The 23,870-nt window shown below is 36.6% G+C and overlaps 1 protein-coding gene across 1 annotated transcript; it reads left to right on the plus strand.

Moving 5' to 3' along the window:
• Positions 1 to 745: 745 nt before the first annotated feature.
• Positions 746 to 23,731, plus strand: LOC115442295. Its single transcript, XM_037439806.1, has 23 exons — positions 746 to 879; positions 4,051 to 4,136; positions 4,422 to 4,604; positions 5,125 to 5,237; positions 5,669 to 5,805; positions 6,297 to 6,489; positions 6,976 to 7,071; positions 8,331 to 8,476; positions 8,800 to 8,926; positions 9,381 to 9,503; positions 9,926 to 10,048; positions 10,390 to 10,757; positions 12,544 to 12,776; positions 12,946 to 13,106; positions 14,278 to 14,394; positions 14,896 to 15,115; positions 15,395 to 15,533; positions 16,641 to 16,784; positions 17,221 to 17,342; positions 17,732 to 17,831; positions 18,031 to 18,160; positions 18,447 to 18,525; positions 19,785 to 23,731. The coding sequence occupies exons 1-23, from the start codon at positions 779 to 781 to the stop codon at positions 19,862 to 19,864; spliced, it is 3,321 nt and encodes a 1,106-aa protein (XP_037295703.1). The 5' UTR covers positions 746 to 778; the 3' UTR covers positions 19,865 to 23,731.
• Positions 23,732 to 23,870: the final 139 nt, after the last annotated feature.

Consider the following 23,870-nt stretch of genomic DNA (forward strand, 5'->3'; position numbering starts at 1 on the left):
AGCAATTTCACTACAGGACCTAATAATGTACTAGCATCTTTCCTTATTCTTCATTACTGTTGTTGGTCCTCTTAATTATTATTATTTATTTACAGTATTTCTCTTGCACGGGTTATTTGTAATAGGTAGGTATTGAAAGTTCCATTAAGAATAATACGCAAGAGAAAACACAGGTCAAAAAAGTAAATACCTACCTATACCTGTAATGCTCATGTCACCTTTCTCTGTATCTAGTGTAACGCTATATCTACCAGCATCTACTGCACCTATACATTATATTTTTATAAAAGCTTTAGAATGCGATGCGCCTTCTGAAACAACATAGCTACAAATAAACAAAAACTACTGCGGGCATTTTTTAAATCTTCAACTATAGGTATTACAAATTGAGAATGTTCAATGTTTAATTTTGGATTTGTACTATTTAAGCAATGCTTTTATCTTTATTAGTCTTGGATGATATTAAATTATTAGTGTTAAAATAAATCTACTTATAAATTTCTCATTGCTACAATTTCCATCTTCCATAGTCATTAAATAGAAATATAAAATGGTAGACTAGTATCTACTTAAAAATATTTTTTTTTTAAGTTTATTTTACCAAGCACTATTTAATAAAATATTTTATTTATTTATATAAAATTCCGGGTTTTTATATAAAAAATAAAATAAAAACTTGTCTATGATACATCAGTTAGTAGAAATTTTATTTTTCCATATTGTCACCCTAAAGCGACGTGGAGAAAAAAACAAAAATAATTGTCTATTCGCCATTAAAATGGCGTCATCGAAGGAAACCTATTGTTTGTGTGGTCAACCGTATAATATTGGACAATTTATGATAGAGTGTGATTGCTGCCGTGAATGGTTCCATGGCAGGTAATGTGGAAAATGTTTAAATATCCCAGTAAAAATCGCGTTGTGAGTGAAAAATTGTGTGTTAAAGTTTGACAGGTCCACCGTGCGGCCATCACTCGCGCGATCAAATGTTTTGTTAAATTATTCCGGTTTTCTACTTTTTTTAACATTACGATAGGTGTATATGAGTTAAATGCGGCCTATATTTATTTATCAGAATACGAAACAATACTCAAAACCTCTTATTGTTTGTTTACATTGATGGTCGACCAAGGACTATAATGCGCTTGTAAATTCGATCTTTGTGTTTATTTATAATTTTCACGTCTCCGATAAGTGTGAAACACTTATCAAAATCGTATCATGCCCTGTAAAGTGCTAAACCTATATTCAATAATAAAAATCGCGGTAAAATATGTATTTCATACGTTGTGCAATTCATAGTTTTTTTCTTTAGTTGTTACCAAGAATTACAATTAGAGGCAAAGGGCTGACAAGAAAACGTCCGACATAAAATCAGTTATGAATTTTTAATATGTAATTAATTGACGCATTTTTTCTATGGACATAATTACATTCCACATTTATCATGTTTTATTATTGTGTAGACTTTTAACTCATTGATGACCATAATAATATTATAAAACACGAAATATCAATTTTATTTAACCCTTAATTTGGTATCGTTCACTGTGATATACATTCACGAAAAAAAAAATATTGAACGACTGTTTCCTACATTTCCCTTATTTTTATTTTACGTATAGTAAGTTTAAAGCATCTTGATAGTAGAAAATATAATTCTACAAGTGGCAAAATAGTTTACTTGTCATTATCTAGTTAAGATGTCGGGTAGACGCGGGCACTCAATAATCGCAAGGTAAATTTTTATATTTTACATGGTATACATAACTATCCTAACTTTTCCAGGCATTTGATTTATTAATCAATATCTGTACCTCGATTTGGTATGTTTTTCGTGTAGAATTATACTATTTTGGTAACATTTTTTACCGGCAAACCTGTTTGTTCATTACAGTGAACATTGCCAAATACTCGCAATTTTTTTTCAATTTAACATGTTCACTGTGATGAACATTGCTAAATTAGGGATGAGCTTTTATGAATAAATAGTTCGTTTTCATGTGGTGGGTTTTTGTTTGGTTTGTGTTTTTTCTGCTTGTTAACAGCATAAAATACAAGGTTGCATGGATAGAATATTGCCACTTGTTCCTGTTAAGCATGCACTTTCCGACACTAGTGATAAATCCTGTACTAACCGACTAATTAGTTACAGTACAATGGAATGATAATAAGCCAGTGACTCTTATAAGCTCATTTGTTGGATCTGATCCTGTGGGGAAAATAAAAAGATATTGTAAATAGCAGAAACAAAAGGTAGAGGTTGATTGTCCGAAAAATTTTCACGAGCATAACAAATACATGGGGGATGTAGAGCTGGCTGATATGTTAATATCATTGTATAGACTACCATTTAAGACTAGAAGGTGATATATTGCCATATTTGGTTAGTTACTAGATATATACATAAATAATGCTTGTCTATTGAATTAACGTAACTGTTTTAGGAATTGAGAAAAAAAGGTCATTTAAAAATTTTCGTTATGAGATTTATATATGTTTGACAAAGAAATATAGATCAAATTCTCGCCAACAAGTACAGGAATGCAAGATTATAAAACCAAGATCAGCCAGACCTACAATTCTCGTACGATATGATAAGACAGGAAATTTTCCGAGTATAAAAAAAGACATGGCGCGATGTGAGTTTTCTCAAATAAATACAACTGTTCATTGCATTAAATGCAATTTAAAGCTCTGTTTCATAACAGGAAAAACTTCTCGTAATTGTTTTTTTACATTTTCATAATAAATAATTTAAATTATTGATTAAAAAAGTTTTTTTATTTCACCTTTAAAAACAACACTAATTTGGCAATGTTTACCACGGTGAACATTAAAAAGCAGTTTTTGTTCTTTAAGGATTTCGCAGTGTTCATTGTGATGAACATTGATTTCCTGAAAACCTGTAAATGTTATATTTTTTTTTCTATTTTTCCTATACTTATTTTTGATACATAACTTCAGATTTATATGTTATTTCATAAAATAAGATAAATCGATTCTCTGCCAAATTAAGGGTTAAGCATCGAATTATCATGTATATTTTTTTAAACCAGTCTCTGACTTGACCGTTACAAATATTTTGGATTTGATGATTAAATGCAACTCTGCTTACCCTTGAAAACGTAAAAGGTATGATGCTATGTTAAAGTTATGAATAATCGACTTAATGTAGGTCTGTACTGAATAGCCCTGTATATATAGTATTATTATTTGATATCTTAATTTGGTAATCTCAGAAATAATATATACATTGAGTTATTATAGTAATATTATATTATATAATAAACTTAAAGAACTTTTGCTTATGCTAAAGTTCAAGTCTATCAGTCTATTGTGGATACTACACTGGAATTAGTATTGGTAAAGACAGAGTATATGACAGAAATAGCCAAATTGAGGTTGTTATAAAAATAGTATCAGAATATTGACACATTTGGTTTTAATTATCATATAAAAAAAAATATTTACATGCAGTTAAACGAATACTATACTAATACTAGTAGCAGTATGGTAGTAACGCTAACAAGCTGTTTATTTAATATTACATAGAAGGTACATGTGGTGATTACTAGTAAATATGAGTTGCGATAATGTAGTAAAATTTAATCTTCCAGCTTCTCTTATACCACTTTAGTGTGAGATCATAACTCTAATTTTCATGCATGTACTAGAAACAATTGTATCCACGATGATTCTGATATTGTGCCTAGTGTAAGATAACACTCAGTCAGTATGCAGTATGTTACAGGAAGAGCATCAAAGTAGCTTTCTGGCAATGTCACCACACTGCAACTAATGTTAAGTCCCGATATAGTTGACTGATGAGAGATGATTAGCCTTCCCAAGTCAATAGTTATGCTGGTCTATTTGAAATTGGGTATACACTGGCCGATCCTAGAACCTGACACATTTGTCGGCAAAAATTACTTTTTATACACCTTGTTAATGGTTGTTGCATACAAATATCTGACCATTAGCAATATGAAACCTCTAGAACCAAGATTAAAATTAGATTTTCTGATATTAATTTTTTTGTATTTACAGTTGTGTTGACGTAAAAATATTTCAATCGGACGATATAGACAAGTACCACTGCCCAAAATGTGCGCAGACATATGGACCTTCAGTATGTGAGTATAAAAAGTAGTAGAAACTTGTTTAAAAAATAACAAAATTGCAGATAAACGAGAAACCGTTTCCTATAGATGTTGATTGGCAATTAAAACTGAAAGCCCTGTGCCAAATGAATTTGATATGTAAGACTTTTAAAATTATTAATCAATCTTAGTTTACATATGTACTGAGATCTAATACTACTTTATTTACGCTTCAGATGTAGGCAAAGAGTTCACATAAGTTGTTTTTGGCTAAATAAATTTCGTCCGTGATTAATAAATAAATTTCGTATTTGTCAGTAAAAATGCCAACAAACAACCACCGCGCGGATCGGTACGAGCTGGGCGCGGAGTCTCGTCCGTCGCAGGTGGGCACGCCGGCGTGGGTGAACGCGCTGGCGGCGCGGCCGCTGCGGCCCTCGCCGCACGCCACACAGCGTATGCGCCCCCACCAGTTCACCGAGGAGTTTGTCAGGGATAATGGTATGATTTTATACTAATAATAATAAGCATGCAAGCCACTCACCTGGTGGTAATTGAGACAAATACTCATAAACAGACATGTAGGACACAAACAAAACCAACAGATGAAATGTGATGCTGCGTCTGATGCTGTAATTTCTCTTTCTCTTTGCGTCGTATACCTCAATATCGAGGGTCGCGACCTCCGTTCTGTATCAGATGGTGTAATTTAGTTAATAGGAAATCTTACCTTGTTAAGATGTTTTGAATCTGACGTCTGATGGCGATGAGATGAATACAGCAGAGTTTCGCACACTAGCATCCATATTCTAACATACAACAACGTATGTTAAGTGAGTGCTACATGAATGCGTTCATGTGGTCTGTCTTGTGTTCATTTAATTTAGCTACATACCGAAACTATTTTTCCATGTTTTGCATTGCTACCCGCTCCTAGCCTGTCCTTTGGTTCACAAATCAAAATTCCAACAATCGAAAATGACTTGTGTGTTGTGCAATTAAAGTTTTATTTCCTACGTAGGTTTCACAAAGCCAGTGATATTCACCACATCCGAGGGTTTGGACATGAAGATACCGAGCCCCGCCACATTCACAGTCCGGTCGGTGCTGAGATACTGCGGTGCGTCTTTGGAGGTGAGTCAAGTAAAATTTTGTTGAACTTTGAACGGGATGCCATAATCCTGATTGATGGATGCCTATTATGTTCATCAATAGGATCGCTTGATGACAATAACAATTATTATTTGGATTGTATATGCTAACATTTAATTAAGTTCTATTACATGAGGAAATTTCTTCATATATACAAATAGTCTGTCTTACCTAGTCCTATTTTTTTCCACATTTCCAAAACTTAGTAATGTACGAACTATCCTTAATATTGTGGTCATTATCAAGAAATCACTTTTAAACACTGGCCTCCCAAAGATTTCCAAACCTACTGTATCCAGTGGGTTCCTGCCACCTTTTCCAGGTTGTATGGTGCATGGGTGGTGGTTATTATTTACCACCACATAAGTACTTGTACTAGTTCTTTGTCTGTAACATAATAATTGTATATCCAGGTAGAAGTGATAGACGTGAGGAAACAGGCGACGGTGCGGATGACGCTCGGCGAGTTCGTGGACTACTTCGAAACGCCCATCGAGCACCGAGAAGACAGAGTACTCAACGTCCTTAGTCTAGAATTCTCAGAAACCAAGTGAGTATAGATTTTTTTTTTACATACATACTCATTTTCAAAGGCCATATTTAGCCAGCTGTTTTAGGTCCGATGTGTATGATTTGATTTATCAGCCAATTTCAACTCTGAGCTGATATTGAGTAGGAAATCCTGATATTTTGGTCAATTCAGGATCAAAATTGACAACTTTTAAAGGTGTAGTTGCGCTGCGTCAGGGCTTTTGTGCTGATTTCCAGTCATAAGTTGTGTAAATAAGTTTCAGAATGTACATTCTAATTCAATTAAATGTGTTCTGAGTGACACATTTGTTTAGTTAGGGCAATGCTTAGATATGTTCATACATTTACATTCAAATAACAAATGTTTGTTTTGTGAGTCAGTTTGTCAATATAACTCACATTTGACTTGCAGACTTTGTGGTCAAACATTAGTAATATTTTCTTCACTCTGAGTAATCTTATGGAATGTTGACAATTGGGCATGTGGTTGTAATGTGTGCGCACCCGCAGCATGTCCCCGCTGGTGTCCGCGCCGGGAGCGCTGCGGCGCCTGGACTGGGCGGAGTGCGCGTGGCCGGCGGGCGAGCGCGCGCGGCCCGCGGTGCAGAAGTACTGCCTGGTGTCGGCCGCCGCCTCCTACACCGACTTCCACGTCGACTTCGGCGGCACCACCGTCTGGTACCACGTGCTGCACGGACAGAAGGTCACACAAACACATTCGAGTATATAGTTAGTTATAGACCGGACGTTACAGCAAAATTGCTCCAAAAGTTATTACCAATTGGTAAAAGGTTGCTGTCATATTTCAAATGTCTATATGGAAAAATGTCACAGCATCGTTAGATATTAATACAATAATAATATATTTACAGAAAATATGCTTAATAACATGTGTGTGGTTAACGTGCAAAAATCGCATTAAAAACGTGCAAACCATGATATGGAAAAATTTATAAAGTATTTTGCATTAATGTTTTGCTATTTCACAGAACATTGAGTAACAATTACATAAGTACAAAATTTTTGTATGAAAATCTTCTCAATGTTCGCTCTATATCATCTTAGAACTCTTTGGTCAAACACAGTCTATTATATACAGTGTATTTTTGAGACTCTGCAGTATAACAGCTTTAGCTAGAAGAAAACTTTCGGAATATAAAGTTTTATTCCTTTCCTATCCTTTTTTCAGATATTCTATTTAATACCACCAACGTCGACCAACTTGGCGTTGTATCAACAGTGGTGCGCGTCCAACAATCAGAACGAAAGGTTTTTCGGCGATATGGTGAGTTTAAAATACGTAATATAACTTTGTAATTGTAAGCCACATGTCAAAAAAGATTTTTTCTGATTGGTCCATTTTCATGATGGATCGAAAAAGGGTTTTAATACATTATTACATAGGTGTAAGTTTTATGATGCCATGCAACTACGGATTACAAAATCCTTAATGTTTCCTCTTTCAAGTTACCTAAAGCACTTGCACTTGCCTGCTTAGAGATCTTGGCATACCTTAGAAGAACATTATACATCTATTCTCCTACACACCACACAATTGTTCAATACAAAATTGTTGTATGAAAATCTTCTCAATGTTCGCTCTATATCATCTTAGAACTCTTTGGACAAACACATTCTATTATATACAGTGTATTTTGAGACTCAGCAGTATTGTTATACTGCTGAGTAAAGTTTTCTTGTAGTTAAAACTGTTGTTTTAACTACAAGAAAACTTTCTGAATATAACATTTTATTCGTAACCTTTATTTTTTATGCCATGCAACTACAGATTTCAAAATCCTTAATGTTTCCTCATTCAAGTTATCTAAATCACTTGCACCTGCTTAAGCATCTTGGCATCCCTTAGAAGAACATTATACATCTATTCTCCTACATACCACACAATCGTTCAACGGGCCTGCATCATTGTGTCGACTGTCGAAGGGTGATCATCTCTCGGCAGTCGCCATTCTATTGGACCCCACTCCACTTACAGGCAATGGGATCACTTTGATATGCCCATTTAAAAAAAGAAAAATAAAACACCTAAATACCCACGTCTCTTATTTAATTGTAGATTCAGCAAAACAAACCTTGGTAGTCACTCGCCTGTCCCTCGCCTATCCAGATTATATAACCGAATTGTAGAAAAATCTAATTGTATTGACATATTTAATGACTCGCTTTCTATCTGCAAAATGAAAATATTGAACTCGCTTGTTGGAACCTAAATCTAGTTTTATATTCAGTCTTATATTTAGAATGTACCGCACTTATGGTGCAGCCAATTGTTTACTGGTATGTAATATGTTCACGCTGTGACGGCCTGTAATTAAAACTGCACTGCAGCAATTACTTACTGTAATGTTACAAATAGTTATGTATGGTGTAAGTTTTGTTGGTTGTCCAAATAAATAAATAAAACAACTTTCCGTCTTCTCTCGTTAGTCGCCATTCTATTGGACCCCACTTCACCTACCATTAGGAACAGAAGGGGCATTTTTCCATGCTCGTATATATAAAAAAAATCTCCGTCTGTTACAGGTGGAGTGGTACGGCACGGCGGAGCTGTCCGCGGGCCAGACGCTGTTCATCCCGAGCGGATGGATCCACGCGGTGCTCACGCCGTGCGACTCGCTCGTATTCGGCGGGAACTTGCTGCACTCATACGCCATAGAGATGCAGTTGCAGTTAGTAAACATTTTAAGTAACTAGTAGGTGTGCTTGCCCGTGAAAATGAGAAAACGCGTGATACTATTTGTTTGTTGGTGGTAGGATATATTACTATATCCGCCCGGATAGTAAGCACAGTACACATGGTATTAAAATACGCCATAGTGGCAAACGTTTGTCGCTGTTCCGGGATCAGCCTGTTCCAACAGGCCGGTATAATTGTGTCGACTGCCGAGGGTTAATCATCTCTCGTCAGTCGACACTTTGCTTATATCAACTCCAGTGTAATCATCATCATCATCACTATTGTATCTGGTTTTATTATAAATATTTTTTCCAGGATCTACGAAATTGAGCGTCGCGTGGAGACGCCCACGATGTTCCGGTACCCTTTGTTCGAGGCGATGCATTGGTACGCGGGCGCGCATCTGCTCATCATGCTGCGGCGACATAATGAAGAGACACAGGTGACCTGATATAACTAAAATTTGATATAAATTTGAGATATACAAGTTTTGTTTAACCAGTGATGAGTTGAGAAATGTAATCTGTATCCATAATTTGGATAGTTGTGACGCTGATGCTGATCAGGGAAATATGGATATCAGGTTGTGATCATCTCACTTTAGTTCTAGTAACATCTAGTAAAATTAAAATTATTTTCCTTAATTTCTGATATTGAATAATGTCCCCAAGTGAGTTTTTTTATGCTAACCGTAAAACTGCGACGTACGTAAAATGTGGGTAGACCATAGGCTGATTTAATTACTATTATTTAAAATGAAACATGTCACAGATAAATCCTGTTGGAAGTGGTAAATTATCTACTATATTCTGGAATCGACCTTATTGTAAAAATAGGTCGGTCTGTTAACTATTCCATCTAAGCTAAGTTTGTGACTTAATAGATTGACCTTGCAGGACGAAGACTTCATAATAAGCGAGAGCTGCGTGCAGTCGACGCCGGCGCAGCTGCCGCCGCTGCTGCTGCGCGGCATCAAGATCCTCTCCAACGCGCTCAAGGAGTGGCACGCGCTCAAGAGCGTAAGTAAGATGCTATTTTAGTGTCTGGCATTAACATCAGAAGGCTATATTATAAATTCTTTTTGTTACTCGTTCATGTTCCTGTCATAGCTCAATCTGGAATATATCTAATATTAGGTGTCACTCGTGATTTTGCCCGCAGGAATAATCTTCCCGTTCAAAAGACTCCCTAAAACACTGTAGTTATTTATAGCGCCACACAAGGACGCAATTGCCATATATTTAAAAATATCGAATATATACCATGAGAGTAAAATTACCGGAACAAAAAAATAGCAAATCCGTTTAACTGTTATTGCGTTCAGTTCTGACAAACATCCAAACCTTTAACGAAATTTCAACTTCATTATATCAATGAGATATTTTATTTAAGAAATATCAATCTAATTATTATCTTATTGTGTTAATTTGTTTTAAATCAGACTGACGCGTCGAAGCGCGACAACGTGCCAAAATGTTTGAACTCCGGCCAACTTGTTCGCGAACTGTGTAAGGAGTTACGGACCTTAGAGAAGAGGTCGTCAAGCGCGGCGAATAAAGACAAGGTAAGAAGTTATTATACTATAGGGGACTATAGATCATTACATTCACGAAGACACGCCCCACTACCTTTTGAGCGGAGGTGTTGCCGGGTAAAGGGACCAATCTAAGCATTTTCACCGACACTATCCAACATAGTGTGCGTGTGCACGTATGCTTACGTACACTGTAAGCAACTAGGAAAGTAGTAGGGTGCGTCTTCGTGGATGAAATTATCTGTAATGTTTATATAGATGCAACAAAGTAACCCCCTTATTCATAAAAGTTATTTATCTATTGCTGTGATAACAAGTCACTTTAGAAGAGAAAGTAAACATTTCTAATGCCGCCTTACTATCATTTCCAGGACTTGAAAGTACGCAACAACGCATCACCAACAAAACAAGCGAAGAAGCAACAGAGTTCCGCCAAAAAATCCCTTAAACTCACCCTACCTAAACCCATAATGCATATGACGCCGAACGGAGAATTCGTCGAAGAGAAACCGTATGCCGACAAGTTCTACATAGACAACAAAGAGGTTGTATACCAAGAGAGGTTTGTTCAGAGCGTGGACTACGCGAACGGGTTGCCAGACGCGAAATATATTGTCGATAGTAAAGAGGTGGTGCTGCCAGAGAAATACGCGTATCAAACGTACGAGGAAGTGGCTTATAACGACAATGGGTATGTGGAGAAGATTGATAAGAAGTCAGTTTTGAAGATTAAGATGAGGTGAGTTAGTCGAAAAAAAAATTGAACAGTTTTTTTTTTGGTAGCTTCAATAGGGTTTGACTCATTTTTGTTATTTACAAAATTATCATATATTTACGTCATATAAAATCTAACATAAAGAATGTTTAAAACCCTGTATAAAATCAAAAGTTAGCCTTTTAATTTCGGTAGACGGGGTAAGTGTTATCGGGAATTACGATGAGTGCGAAAGAAAGAGACGAAGCTATAACTCTCCCACTCCTGTATGTTGCAATATTTGAAATATGCATTACTGTTTCATTTCTTCATCATTTTGAATACATTTCTCACACAAGGGCTTGTTTTTCATACTATTTGCTGTGACATATAGAATAATGTACAAAACAGACATAAGAAAATATCCTATTAAGCGATGAGATCTAGAGAAGTCTTCTATAATAGACGGCAATACTGAATCGATTTCATGTTGTTTAACACGAAACATAGTAATTATTTTACAATTTTGTACCTTAACTACAACATACCATTACGCACATATTTAATCGTATGATAAAGGAGGCCTTACTGATATTGTATTTTTATTGTAAACTCCAGTGTATATTCAAAATATTTTCTTATTTTTTCCAAGTTCCGAATGCGAGACAAACTCCAGGAGGTCAGTTGTAGCCACAGAGTGTTTTCGATATTTTTTTGTAATTACATATAGCATAGACTAGTCAGCATGTTAAACTGTAATGTAGAGAAAAGCTTAGTACCTTTATGCATTGTATTGTGAGCAAAATTGTATGGGTTTGATTCTACGTGCGATTTTTATTTCAATCGACTATTGACTTCAACAAATAAGTTAGCTGGGATTGGATTACATGTCTTATATGTTTCTCAATGGTAAGAGTAAAGAAGCTCGGCCTAAATGCAGTAGTTTCGATTCTGCCTGCCTCTTCGGGAAGAAAGGCGTGACCTTCTCCAAGCTTATTTTTATCTTACGATTTTATTAATATATCGATGTATGCAGCATCAATTTCAATTCCGGGTAACAGTGTTTATTTAGTTTTATCATGGCTTGATTTTTTTTCAGTACAAGTATGCATGAACTTTTATCAATGGACAGTACATTGTTTTCAATATAACTATATCCAACGGCTGTTCCCAATAGCTATCTTGTGATCGGACAGTCAAAATGAGCCAATCAGAATAAAGTTTTCCATTTTTAAAATGACTTATTTTGATTGGTTTGTTCAAGATCGACCTGAAGTTAGCAATTGGTGTCGTTTACTAGAATCGACTATAAGGCTGGTTTCCACAACCTGTCTCTAAATATGATTAACACTAAATATATTTTAATCATAGTGCTGTCTTCGTATAAGCGGCGATAGCCTAGTTGGCTGTGGAATGGACTGCCAAGACGTATGTCTGCAGGTTCAAATTCCTAGGACACATACTTCTGACATTTCTAAAATTATGTGTGTATTCTCAGTGAATTATCGCTTGCTTTAACGGTGAAGGAAAACACCGTAAGGAAACCTTACATACCCGAGAAGTTCTCTATAGAAATTTTGAGGGTGTGTGAAGTCTACCAACTGCACTAGGATGGATGGACTAAGGCCTAATCCCTCTCGATAGTAGAGAAGGTCCGTGTCCAGTAGTGGGACAGTATATAATACTGGGCTGATATTATCTGCTGTCTTTGTCAACGCTTAACAAATGACAGCACGCAGTTTTAAATATATTTAGCGCTAAACATGAGTAAGTCGTTGTGCAAGCCAGCCTTAATGTATAACATACATTAATTTCTTTTATATTTTTTCAGTAATTCGCCGTCATCGTCGCGAGAGGAAGCGCCACCTCCCTACCCGTTACCAGAACATTCGATCCTGAAGTCCCATCTGATACGAGCTGATCCCCCCACTTTGAAACCGATACACCAATGGACCATATCTAAGAAGGACATAGGGGAGTACCAAGAGGAGCAAATATTGTTCACTAATGAGAATCTTCAGGCCAATGTTAGAATGGAGGGGCAAGATTTGAATTATGGTCCGGGTAAGTGACATGTGGCTTTGATGTAGATGTATGTAATTGTGTTGCTGAGATCTCGGGTTCGATGCGAGAGTGTTCTAAATGCTTCAATAACTGGTATTTTTTTAACACTAATATTACATTCGTAGCTAATTTCAGACTGGTTAAGTTATGTTAAACTTCGTTAAAGCAGGCATGTATTCGGCCGAGGACGTTCAGCCGGACTACCAATACTCTGAGGCGGCAAAACCGGGGTCTTACCAACCGGAGTACGGGTACAGGCCGCAGCAGGTTGCCTACACGGTCAACAACTACCAGAGATACGTCGACGTGCCCGACGCTACTGTTCATCAGGTATGTTCCAAGTGCTTCTATATAGCTCGGCAAAGAGACCGCACTGTATTTGATGATAAGTAGGGGCAAATAGAATGTCGACTGCCGAGAGACGATTACCCCTCGCCAGTCGGTCCAATAGGGAACCGGCTTATGTTTGATTTTGTTCATTATTCTATATGTAATGGTTAATAATACCAAAAAGAAACATTCCTGCGAAAACTGCATAAAAATTGTTTAAAAAATGTACTAGTAATTCATACTTCAAATATTGTAACATGCAGAGGTGGGCGCGTTGTGGGGATATCGCTTCATCTCTATCTTTTGCACGCGTTGTAATTCCCGATGACGTCAAATGTGGGTATTTCGTCTCTTTTCTGTTTCTTGTTAATTACCCCTTCCACTGACATTCAAGACTTAAAACTTGTTGATATTTTACCGGATCTTAATAATTCATTCTGTGTTATAATTTATACAGCGTAAACATTTGATAATAGTATAGAACAAAAATGGGTCCGGTACCCTATTATGCCGCCGTGTTGGAAAGGATATACACAGACGTATTTTGGAACGCGACACTTTGTGAGCCACTATGGTGGGTTTTACACATTCGGTACAGTGGTCGCTATCCAGACAGTTACAAACATCCTTCCACGGGCAAAACCCATACACTTCTGGCAAATGATACGCCAGAAGAGCCTGTCTATCTAGATTCTAGAATATGGTAGAAGTTATGTCGCGAACGTTCGTGTTGTTTGTCATTGGTCTAGAAATCAGCTTGAGTCATATTGGCAATTAGCCTAATTTCCCATATACTGTTGTCTTAATAAAGACTTTATAGTCTCTATACAAAAAAATAAAACAAAAATAATTGTCTTCAATATACGATTCATATCGTTTTTCTATCCATTTCAAAAATAAAACATATTAATTACTTATTTTTGTTGGTTTATCTTGAGGATCGCATCGGATATAGAGACTGGGATATTGTGGTCTTAAAGCCGTTTTCAATCGCAATCGCAATCTTCAATCCGATTACGAGAATGAACCAATCAAAACAACTCATTTATAAACATATTAAAAAAACTATTTCGATTAGTCCATTTTGAGTTAGATCGAAAAAAGTGAGATCGTTTGTGGAAAATGGCGGTTTAAAACATATAAATTATGTAAGGGATTATTTTGGTTTTAGCAGGAAGAGAGTTACACTAACGTACCAGTGCAAGAGCCAATAAACGGAGCGTACCATCCCAACCCGCTGCCCTCGTACGACGCCGCCATCGCTCAGCAGTACGCCACTAACAACTATGTGAGTAGTGAATGTATATTGATAGTTGTCGCCTTTATCTCAGTGGATGTTGAGTTACTGAAGAAATTTGATAAAGCAAGTGTTTTCTTACTAGTAGAATCTATATATTTGTTTTTGTTGCATAATGCCTATTAATGATGGGTATATTTTTATTAAATATAACTTATTCCACTGTACTAACCTCTCCTTCTCTTTCTCTTTTTTTAATATCCATCCCATGGTTGTCTGGAAGACATTGCCTAGAGCGATAAGACCATCATTTGTACATGTACTTTTTGTTTCTCTTTTCTTATTTGCATTATTTATTCTGTTTGATACAATAAAGAGTATTAATAAATAAATAAACAAATGGTGTGTGTTGTGCAATGAAAAGGCAGTATTTCTTGACGATGGTGTTGTAGACTGAGGGGAGTCAATTCGTAACTCCTCAAAGACATGATATGCAATTATGGCCCTTATCAAATATATTTCCGAGCTATTTAAACTCGTATGATATCGCAGCCGCCGAGCACAGCGGCGACGGCGAGCCCGGGCGGTGGCGGGGGCGGCGGCGGCGGCGGCGGGGGCGGCGCGCTGCCCGTGCGGCGCTCCGAGCGGCCCGTGCGGCGCCGCGTGTCCACCACCTACGACTACGAGGACTGCGACCTGTACATCGACGACGCGCCCGCGCCGCGCCGCCGCAAGCCGCCCCGGCACCGCGCCGCGCATGCGCGACCACACGGTGAGGGGACTCATTCATTACTCGTACTTGGACAATTTGACCCGGCCATATTAGTCCTCGGTTATGGACGTTTTGTCCCGGATAATAGCTGACTAGTTTTGAGACGGTGACAATTTTTTCCAACGACTAATGTATGATTTTTGTCGGTAATTATTTTAATTCACTTACTGTTTGGGTGATACAATGTCAAAAATCTTTTCTACAACTTTACTGAACATTGTAATCGAGAGCTATTACTCGAGTCAAGAGTCGAGTTAAATACTTCAATTTTTTTTACAGCAGCCTCATCGAACACTAACAGCAGCACCGCCAACACGACGTACAGGCAGCCTCCCAACAGGCCCGCGCCGACGAACGGCATCGAGTCGCTCATACAGGCCTCCGTGCTCGCTGAGGAGGAGCAGACCGTCGACGCGCCGTGAGTATAGTATAACTACTGGAACTTATAATATACAGATAGGAAACATGGTAGTCTGTATACGCGTAATAAGAGAATACCGCAGCTATTCCTTCATTAATTCTGATGGTAGGATATGTTTTATATCCGCCCGGATAGCGACCACCGTATACAAGATATTAAAGTGTGTCGCGTTCCGGATCAGCCTGTTTATATCCGGTTCTAACAGGCCGGTATAATTGTTTCGACTGTCGAGGGGTAATCATCGCTCGTCAAGCAACATGCTAATGGACCCCACTCCACTTAATATCAGGGGTAGTGGGGTCAATTTGAACAAATTGAACGTATAAAAAAAAACAATATAATATTCCTTGAATTTATAATGAAACATATATCTTTGTAAGTTGTCTATTATCACCCGACACATACGCACGAACATATACGATATCTATTTGTATAATGGCATTACACTAGACCTGGGATTAGATGATGTAAATTTGATTCCTAAAATTGTTTACTTAATACTTGAACGACCCCTATGGCATAAAAATATTATTTTCTAGTATTTGTACTAACTTTATTGGGACTAACAAGGTTAGATAAGGTTGTGTATTTCATAATAGCTTTGATTGTATTAGTGATAATAGATAAGTTCCTCAGTCTTCTGTCTCATTCGCACACACACTTTTCTAAGATTTTTAAATATTTGCCATTAATTTTTAAATCTTTTATTTTTCATACAAACCTTCTCCGGACTATAATGAACACATGAATGAAAGATTTATCCAATCTGATGTAGACATTTGGAAGTTATGCGCGTACACACATTTCGGTGATTACACACACACACACACACACGCAACATCACACATTTATCTCCGACGGGATATGCAGTCCAACCATGGCACCCACTTTTCGCCAAGTGTGTTCCGTCCCATGATGTTATAGGGGGCGAGCCTATCCCGAGCAGAAAAACCTAAATATCACTTTGCCCGACCCGGGATTCGAACTCAGGACCTCAGAGCGCTGCCGTACCGCGCATGCAGTACAACTACGCCACCAAAGCATTCGGTGATTAATTTTTGTTTATATAGATGTGAAGTGTAGATGTGTGTATGTTTGTGGCAGGTCGGTGTCGGCGGGCACGGGCAGCGAGGACGCGGCGGTGGCGGGCATGCTGAGCATCAGCGAGCGGTTCTCCGCGCCGCCGCGCACCTTCGGGCTCGCGCACGCCGGCCGCGCGCGCGACCTCGCCGCCGGGGAACACCACAGGTATCTGTAACTTGGGGTCCTTCAAGTGGAGCGCGAAGAAGCAATTATCCTGTGCTGCCCGTCCGGGGCTGCTTGTATCTTTTAACGTTTGGTGCTTTCTTTCGTCTTCACTTCGCTTAACATCAAGTGCAATGAAGCCACGTTGCAGAACCATGAAAAAAAAAATTACCTTTTTATTGTGTACCAACAGAATGGGGCAATCAGGACACCCTCTTTTCTTATGTTTATGTTAATGTTACACACTTAAATTAAACTATTTCTCTTATTGGTCATTCCTCCCTATGACCACGAAAACTGCAGTCTTCAGAATGTCGGGAGAAAATGAAAATGAAAATATAAAAACGGCGATAAAAATCTAAAAATAAATTTTATAACCTACTTTTCGTTAAGTGTTTTTTTTTTTGCATTTGTTAAAAACAATACTACGTGTTTTCAGCACGAGCACGCCAAGTAGTAGTAAACGGTCGCGCAAGCCGACGGCGGCGGTGAGCAGCGCCGACGAGGACTTCGTGGACGAGCAGGACGTGATCAAAGAGGTGCATCGGGACGAGGAGTATGGTCAGTAAAAAAATAATATTGATACTAGCCCTGTGTAATATATTGTGAGGATTTAGGTCACCAAACATTAGTCCACCACGCTGGCCTAATGTTTGGTGACTCCATATACCTTCGAAATGCTCATGGAGAGTTTTAGAGTCTATTTATATTGTCTCTGGTATTATAGTGCAACTTTCGGCTTGTTAAGAAACGTCACTGTACGCAAAAAATAAATCTCAGTACTTTTGGAACACCTAATGTAATAAAGGACTAACTTAATAAAATGCGATAAAATATAGACTAGTGAATATTTTTGTATGAAAAATAGGATTACTAGGATTTACTTATTATAAAGGTTGACATGTGTGTTTGTCTATTAAAAAATACATTATTATATTTTCTTGTTGCAGTGTATCCATCATTAGACATGAGTTCGGACGAGGACGACGATTGGTCGTTGTCGCGACGGCGGCGGACCACTAGGAAAATAGACAAATCTAAGAGTGAAAAGTAAGTTTTAATATTTGAATGATAGTGTCGTGTTGATGAAACTATTTTTTTTAATAATATACTTTATTGCATAGTATGTTAAATTAATGAATTTAATTTTTCTGTGTTAGCGCGTATAGGCTCGGTATGATGTGAGTTTATTATTATAATTTTTTTGTATAACCGAAGCACGATGTGAGTGAGGATGTTGTTGTCTCAGGGACGAGTCGTGGTCGCCGCGCGCGCGGCTGGGCCGGCTGGTGCCGCGCCTGCGCGGGCCGGCGCGCGGCGTGCGGCGCGAGTGCGTGCGCGCCGCGCTGTGCGCCGCCGCCAACCGACACCGCGCGCACGCGCCGCACGCCACGCACGCAGCGCACGCACCGCACGCGCCGCACGCCGCACACCCTACCGCACAGGTGACTACTATATACACTTTGTATTATGGAAGGCTAACAAATATGTAGTGCTAAAGGAATCCACAAACGACCGGTTATAATAAAGAAATCCTGAATATATTATCAAACTATAAGAAACTCTAAAATAAAAAAATAAAAATTCTACTTTTTTTTTTACAAAAACTGCAGTTACATAATTAAATTAATTCATTCTCGTAATTACCAAATGTATTTTTTACAGCAAAATGCAAAGAGAGCGGTCCTGGCGACGAAGAGCAGACGGCCGCCGCCACCCGTACACAATACGCCAAATAATAAAAGTAAGTTGTCTCAATACCTAAAAACATTTCTACATAACCATCCAGTTACAACTGTAGGGTGGATAGACCTTATGGTCGCAATAAGTTGTTGAATGCAACCCCCTTATAGGTAGCTCAGGATTTTTTTTAGAAACTATCTACAGCATTGAGACTTTCCCGCCCTCACACACACCACTACAACTCCTGTAAGCCAGGATCAGCAGTGGCACGCATTTTATAATACCGAGCGATGAAGCTCGGTGGGTCTTAGGGAACACTAATTTGTCATTATCCCGCAATGAAATTAATCAAATAGAAAGATAGGGAGGAGTTGGAAATGTTAATTGTCAACATCCTGTGGCTGATGATTATGTCAAGTTTGTACAGCAACCCAATAACAAAGGGCCTGTGCGTATATGGCGGAGCGCAGCGCTTATAATTTTTTACTTTCAAACTATTATCGATATTATCTTAATTAAAATAATATTCAAAATCAATTAATACAACAAAATTATGCAATTTCTTTTGTTATTCACAAACTTTCGCATTAGTAAGATGAGTTATATAGTAAGAAGTGAGATTACATATATGTATTTAGATGGTAAGTGTTATTCTATTGGCACAGCTGTAGATATTGCGTATATTTGGACAGACTGTCAAGCTAACAATTGACTACATTGTCAATGACGGCATTATCTTTGATATACAGAAATTTGAATAGCAAACATTATGTATTAAAAATTAAACTATTTTACGGATTTTACCGCGGTTTTTTATTATAAAAAACAAAATAATAAAAGTCAGTCAGTCAGTTGTACATTTCATTAAATCGGAACCCAAAAGACCGGCTGCCAGACTTCAAGACACAGCGAGCTCGTTCTGCGTGTAACGGACCACAAAAAAAAAATTGTATAATTGTAAAATGTAGGTAGATGTAACTTTGACTTTTCGGTTGACCAACACCTCAAATTCGATTTTTAATTTAATGTGAATGTGGTGTGTGAGTGTATTTCTGACTGAGAGTGTGATGTTGCTGCGACGAATTCTTTTAGAGTAGTAGTAGTGGCATTATGAAAAAAATAAAATTACTTTTTTCATTGATATTTATTATCTTCAAAACTTACTTTTTTATTTTACATCTTCATTATGAGTAACTTATTGTTTTCAGGAAGACAAGTATGTGTTAAATGGTTTCATTTATTTACGGAATGTGAATATGACCTCTTATTTGATCATACATTCTTTTCAACAACTAGCTCACATATATTTTTTATTTACAGATATAAGACTGAAAAAAGGCATGAAAACTGCGAAACAGCGTCTCGGTAAAATTCTCAAAATACACAAAATGATATATTAATCACACAAACACACCAACACACATTATACTTTATCGTGTAGAATGTAGTGACGTATGGACGGACGGTGTAGATGTATATTTTATATATATGTATTTATAATGGACCAATGTGTGAAGTGGATGCGGTTATTTATTTTTTTACATACGTATAATATTAGTGTTTTGCTGAATGACGATATAACGTTTACGGTTTGTTCAAAATTAATGTTTTACTTTCGTTAAAACAGGTTAGGTGTTCTATGACTCGTATAAGCTCGTATGATATTCGATTAACCGCCATTTTCAAAAATCGAATCCAATCGTTTTTTCTAACTATCTCAAAAAACGTATGTTATTGATTAACTGATATTTTCAAAAATCGAACCTTTTTGTACTATTTAAAATTGGATCAATCAGAACAAAGTTCTTTTTGACATGCTTACAAATGGGTTGTTTTGATTGGTTCATTTTTGGATTCGTATTGAACATTGAGATTGGGATAGTTTATTAAAGACCGCTTCATATGTATGTGAGTTAGTTTGCGAGTATATTGCGTATATTAATTAGCTTTGTTTATAGATGTGAAAAACCCAATTTTGTGATACTGGCAGTGACTATAAATGAATTATATAATATCAGCCCTGTATTATATACTGTCTCACTGTTGGGCACGGGCCTCCTCTACTGCTGAGAGGGATAAGCCTTAGTCCACCACGCTGGATTAATGCGCATTGGTAGAATTCATACACCTAAATTCCTGTAGAGAACTTCTCAGGTATGCATGTTTACTCACGATGTTTTCCTTCACCGTTAAAGCCAGTGATAATTCACAAAGAAAACACAATTTTAGAAAATTCAGAAGTGCGTGCCTTGGAATTTGAACCTGCAGACATTCGTCTCGGCAGTCCGTTTCACACCCAATTAGGCTATCACTGCTAAAATATTATATGAGCTTATATGAGCATGCATCTATAAAAGGCCTGATCTAAATTGTAGCCTTTACGAATGCAAATGAAACGCTAAATCGTCATTCGACAAAAACAAAATTTAATTCCGTATAAGCTATTGCCAAAAACTTAGGCAATAATGGGAGTAACAGTTTGTTTCTGTCTTTAATTTTACCAGGTCCTTGATTTAGGAATATATTTCTTCAGAAATTGTACCAATTAGGTACTCGTATGGGGGATTAATTGGAAGAATTTTGATCTGTTTGTGCCTTTAGGCATAAGGATGCTAGGTAATTAGGAAGGTAATTGTCACAAATTAGACATTTATCACTAATGGAATAATAACCCATTATTCATAAACATTATTTATCTAAGGACCGAGCATCCCTGTGATAACAAGTCTGTTTCTCAGCTTTGTTTATCTGACAGCCAATTGGATTAAAGTTGTATCTCAATTAGCCAATCACAACGGCCCTATGTCTACGCACTGCGAAGGCTGCCATGTCGTAAGCACTGAAAAACAGACTTGTTATCTCAGGAATAATCAGTCCTTAGATAATAAACGTCTATGAATAAGGGCGTAAGACTATAAGTATGCGACTTCATTCTGCATGTCTCATACTATAAGGTCAATAAAATAATTTTTATACGATACACGCCATTTAAGTTTGAAATTGTTTTCAAATATCTACTTCGTGACAATTATTCTCAGGGCCTGGCGATACGACCCAGTGTCTGATGTAAACTTATAATAAAATTATTGACATTTTTAATAATATTTCCCCTCATAAATCCTGACAATATATGAATTAGATTCAATGTATAGATCTTTCAATTAATATATATTTTGGCTATCCATAAAAGATCTGATTTGTATTATTAATAAATTAGTTTGTATGAGAGTAAAGTATTGTAGATTGACATTCACAAATTTCATAATAAAAAGACATATTTTCACACGCATAAGTAACCCACCTCTGTATTGATGTATATAAGATTACTAATGACCTGTGTCCAAACATGTCCGAGTCATTTTTGGGACGGGTCAAATTTGGCCTTTTCAGACGATGTAAAAGTACACGTTTTAAATTTCAAATGTGTCCTGTTTAGGGTGTTTGACCTGATCTGTTCCAAATTTGACCCGGATATGTCTGGATACACTCGGAAAAAAAATAAAAAATTGCTTAAGCTACTTACAAAACACTTTTCTGTTACATTTAGTGATAGTAGATGTAAGTTATGAGTTGACAAATGTTTTATATTTTTTTGTTGTACTGTGTTTAAGGACGGTAAGCACTAGTTTGCAATAAAACAGTATTTTTCGGTGTTCAATATTTTATTTATAGAGCCGTTGCTTTGGCTTGTAGTGGATGATCGGTAAACATAACTAGTTATAAACTTTATTCCTTCTATGTCAGGGTTTAAATTTACTTTTTCTAATTAAAATCGTGTGGGTCATTTTTGGCACGTCATAAAAAAAAAATAAGTTAAAATGTATGTTAAAAGTCTGGTATGTTTTTTACTCCAGGAAATCTCAATTTATAACTATTACATTCGACTAAAGAAATTTCCTTTCCATTTTTTTTTAAATTATTCAATGCCGTCCTTGTTTTTTTTTTGTTATTCTAATACTTATCAATGCATTTTTTTTTTACATACACATATTTTTTTTTAAAGTTGCATAATACTCGAATTATATTGCATTAGCTAACTCACTAATGCACAGTATACAGTATTATGGGACTAGAAATCGATGCACTATTCATATCTTAATAATACATTATCCAATACAAGTCAAATGTTTTCAAAACAGATTCTTGCCTCCGTGTTTTGCTGCAATGAAGTGCACCTTTCCGATAACCAAACAGGGTGTGTTTTTCTATGTAATATATCACATTGTAAGTTTCGTGTATATTTCTAATCATTATTAATAGATTATATGATAATTCACAAAGATTTTTTTATAGGTGTGGCTATGATGATAGTGCCTGTTTCGCTTTATTCGAATGGATGTTCATGAATGTATTTTTTTTTAAGATAAAAAATCAGTTGTAATTTTTTGACTATGATACAATTTTTACTAAAATACGCTTATGTTAGGTTATAAGACTCAATTTCAGTTTTTTTTTCACATATGATGCCTTCTTGGATGTGATTGCACGAGCGAGTCCGAGCTGTTGGTAGTTTTGGTTATGACTATACGCTTCTATGTCGCGTACAAACAGACAAGCTCACGCACGCTAATATACGCTGGTTCGTAAAAAAAAAATTAATTAAAAAATATAATTTGTGGACGTTCATTCTTGATTCTTTAAATATATTTTTCTTAAACCATTAGCAAAACGAAGTAGTTTTTTTTATGATTAAGTTAGGTGTAAGTGTTTTTTTTTGTGTGGGTTTTTGGGGTTACTGAATTGTTTTTTTTAACTAATCTAAATCGCATAATATTCATAAAATAAACACACGAGTGTATTATTTATTCATATATAATTGATTTGTTTTTGTATATACAATGCTAAATCAAAAATGTGTTTTGTCTTATGTTTGTTCGTTTATGTTTTGTTGTTATCGAACAAAGAAAGTCCAAACACAAAATGTTAACCTTTTAGCAGCTGGGACCTTGACATGACCATCCAATTCACTAACCACGACAACCCTATAACACATGGATGTAAAAATCTTGAATCGCCTTAAATATGTATGTATTTAAGATTTATTTTAGCTGTGTTGTTGGGACGTCTGTTTTTCAATTTTTTTTTCGAAATAAATAGTAGAAAATTAATTTATTGATCTAGCAACATTTGACAATTTTTTATATAGAACACGTATTGAAAAACAGGTGTCTTCTGTTAGAATTATGCGACATAGCTTAAAAATGATATTGTAAATTATGATTTATGTCGATTATAAGTAATTGTTGTGAAAGATGAGTTCTCACGTATGTTTTGTTATTTTATTTCATATTGTTTTTACCCGTGGCTTCACCTGCGTCAATATTTTTATGCGGACAGACAGACAGCAAAGTGACCTCACTGCACCTGATGGTAAGTGAAGTGGTGTCCAATAAAAGTCGACTGGCG

Source organism: Manduca sexta, chromosome 3, assembly GCF_014839805.1.
Source record: "Manduca sexta isolate Smith_Timp_Sample1 chromosome 3, JHU_Msex_v1.0, whole genome shotgun sequence".
Taxonomy (NCBI): Eukaryota; Metazoa; Arthropoda; class Insecta; order Lepidoptera; family Sphingidae; genus Manduca; species Manduca sexta.

Coding starts and splice junctions, on each gene's coding strand:
- LOC115442295 (XM_037439806.1), top strand. CDS start 779: ATGGCGTCATCGAAGGAAACCTATTGTTTGTGTGGTCAACCGTATAAT. Junction 4,605..5,124: donor GGAGTTTGTCAGGGATAATG/GTATGATTTTAT, acceptor TTTCCTACGTAG/GTTTCACAAAGCCAGTGATA. Junction 15,116..15,394: donor CGCGCATGCGCGACCACACG/GTGAGGGGACTC, acceptor TTTTTTTTACAG/CAGCCTCATCGAACACTAAC.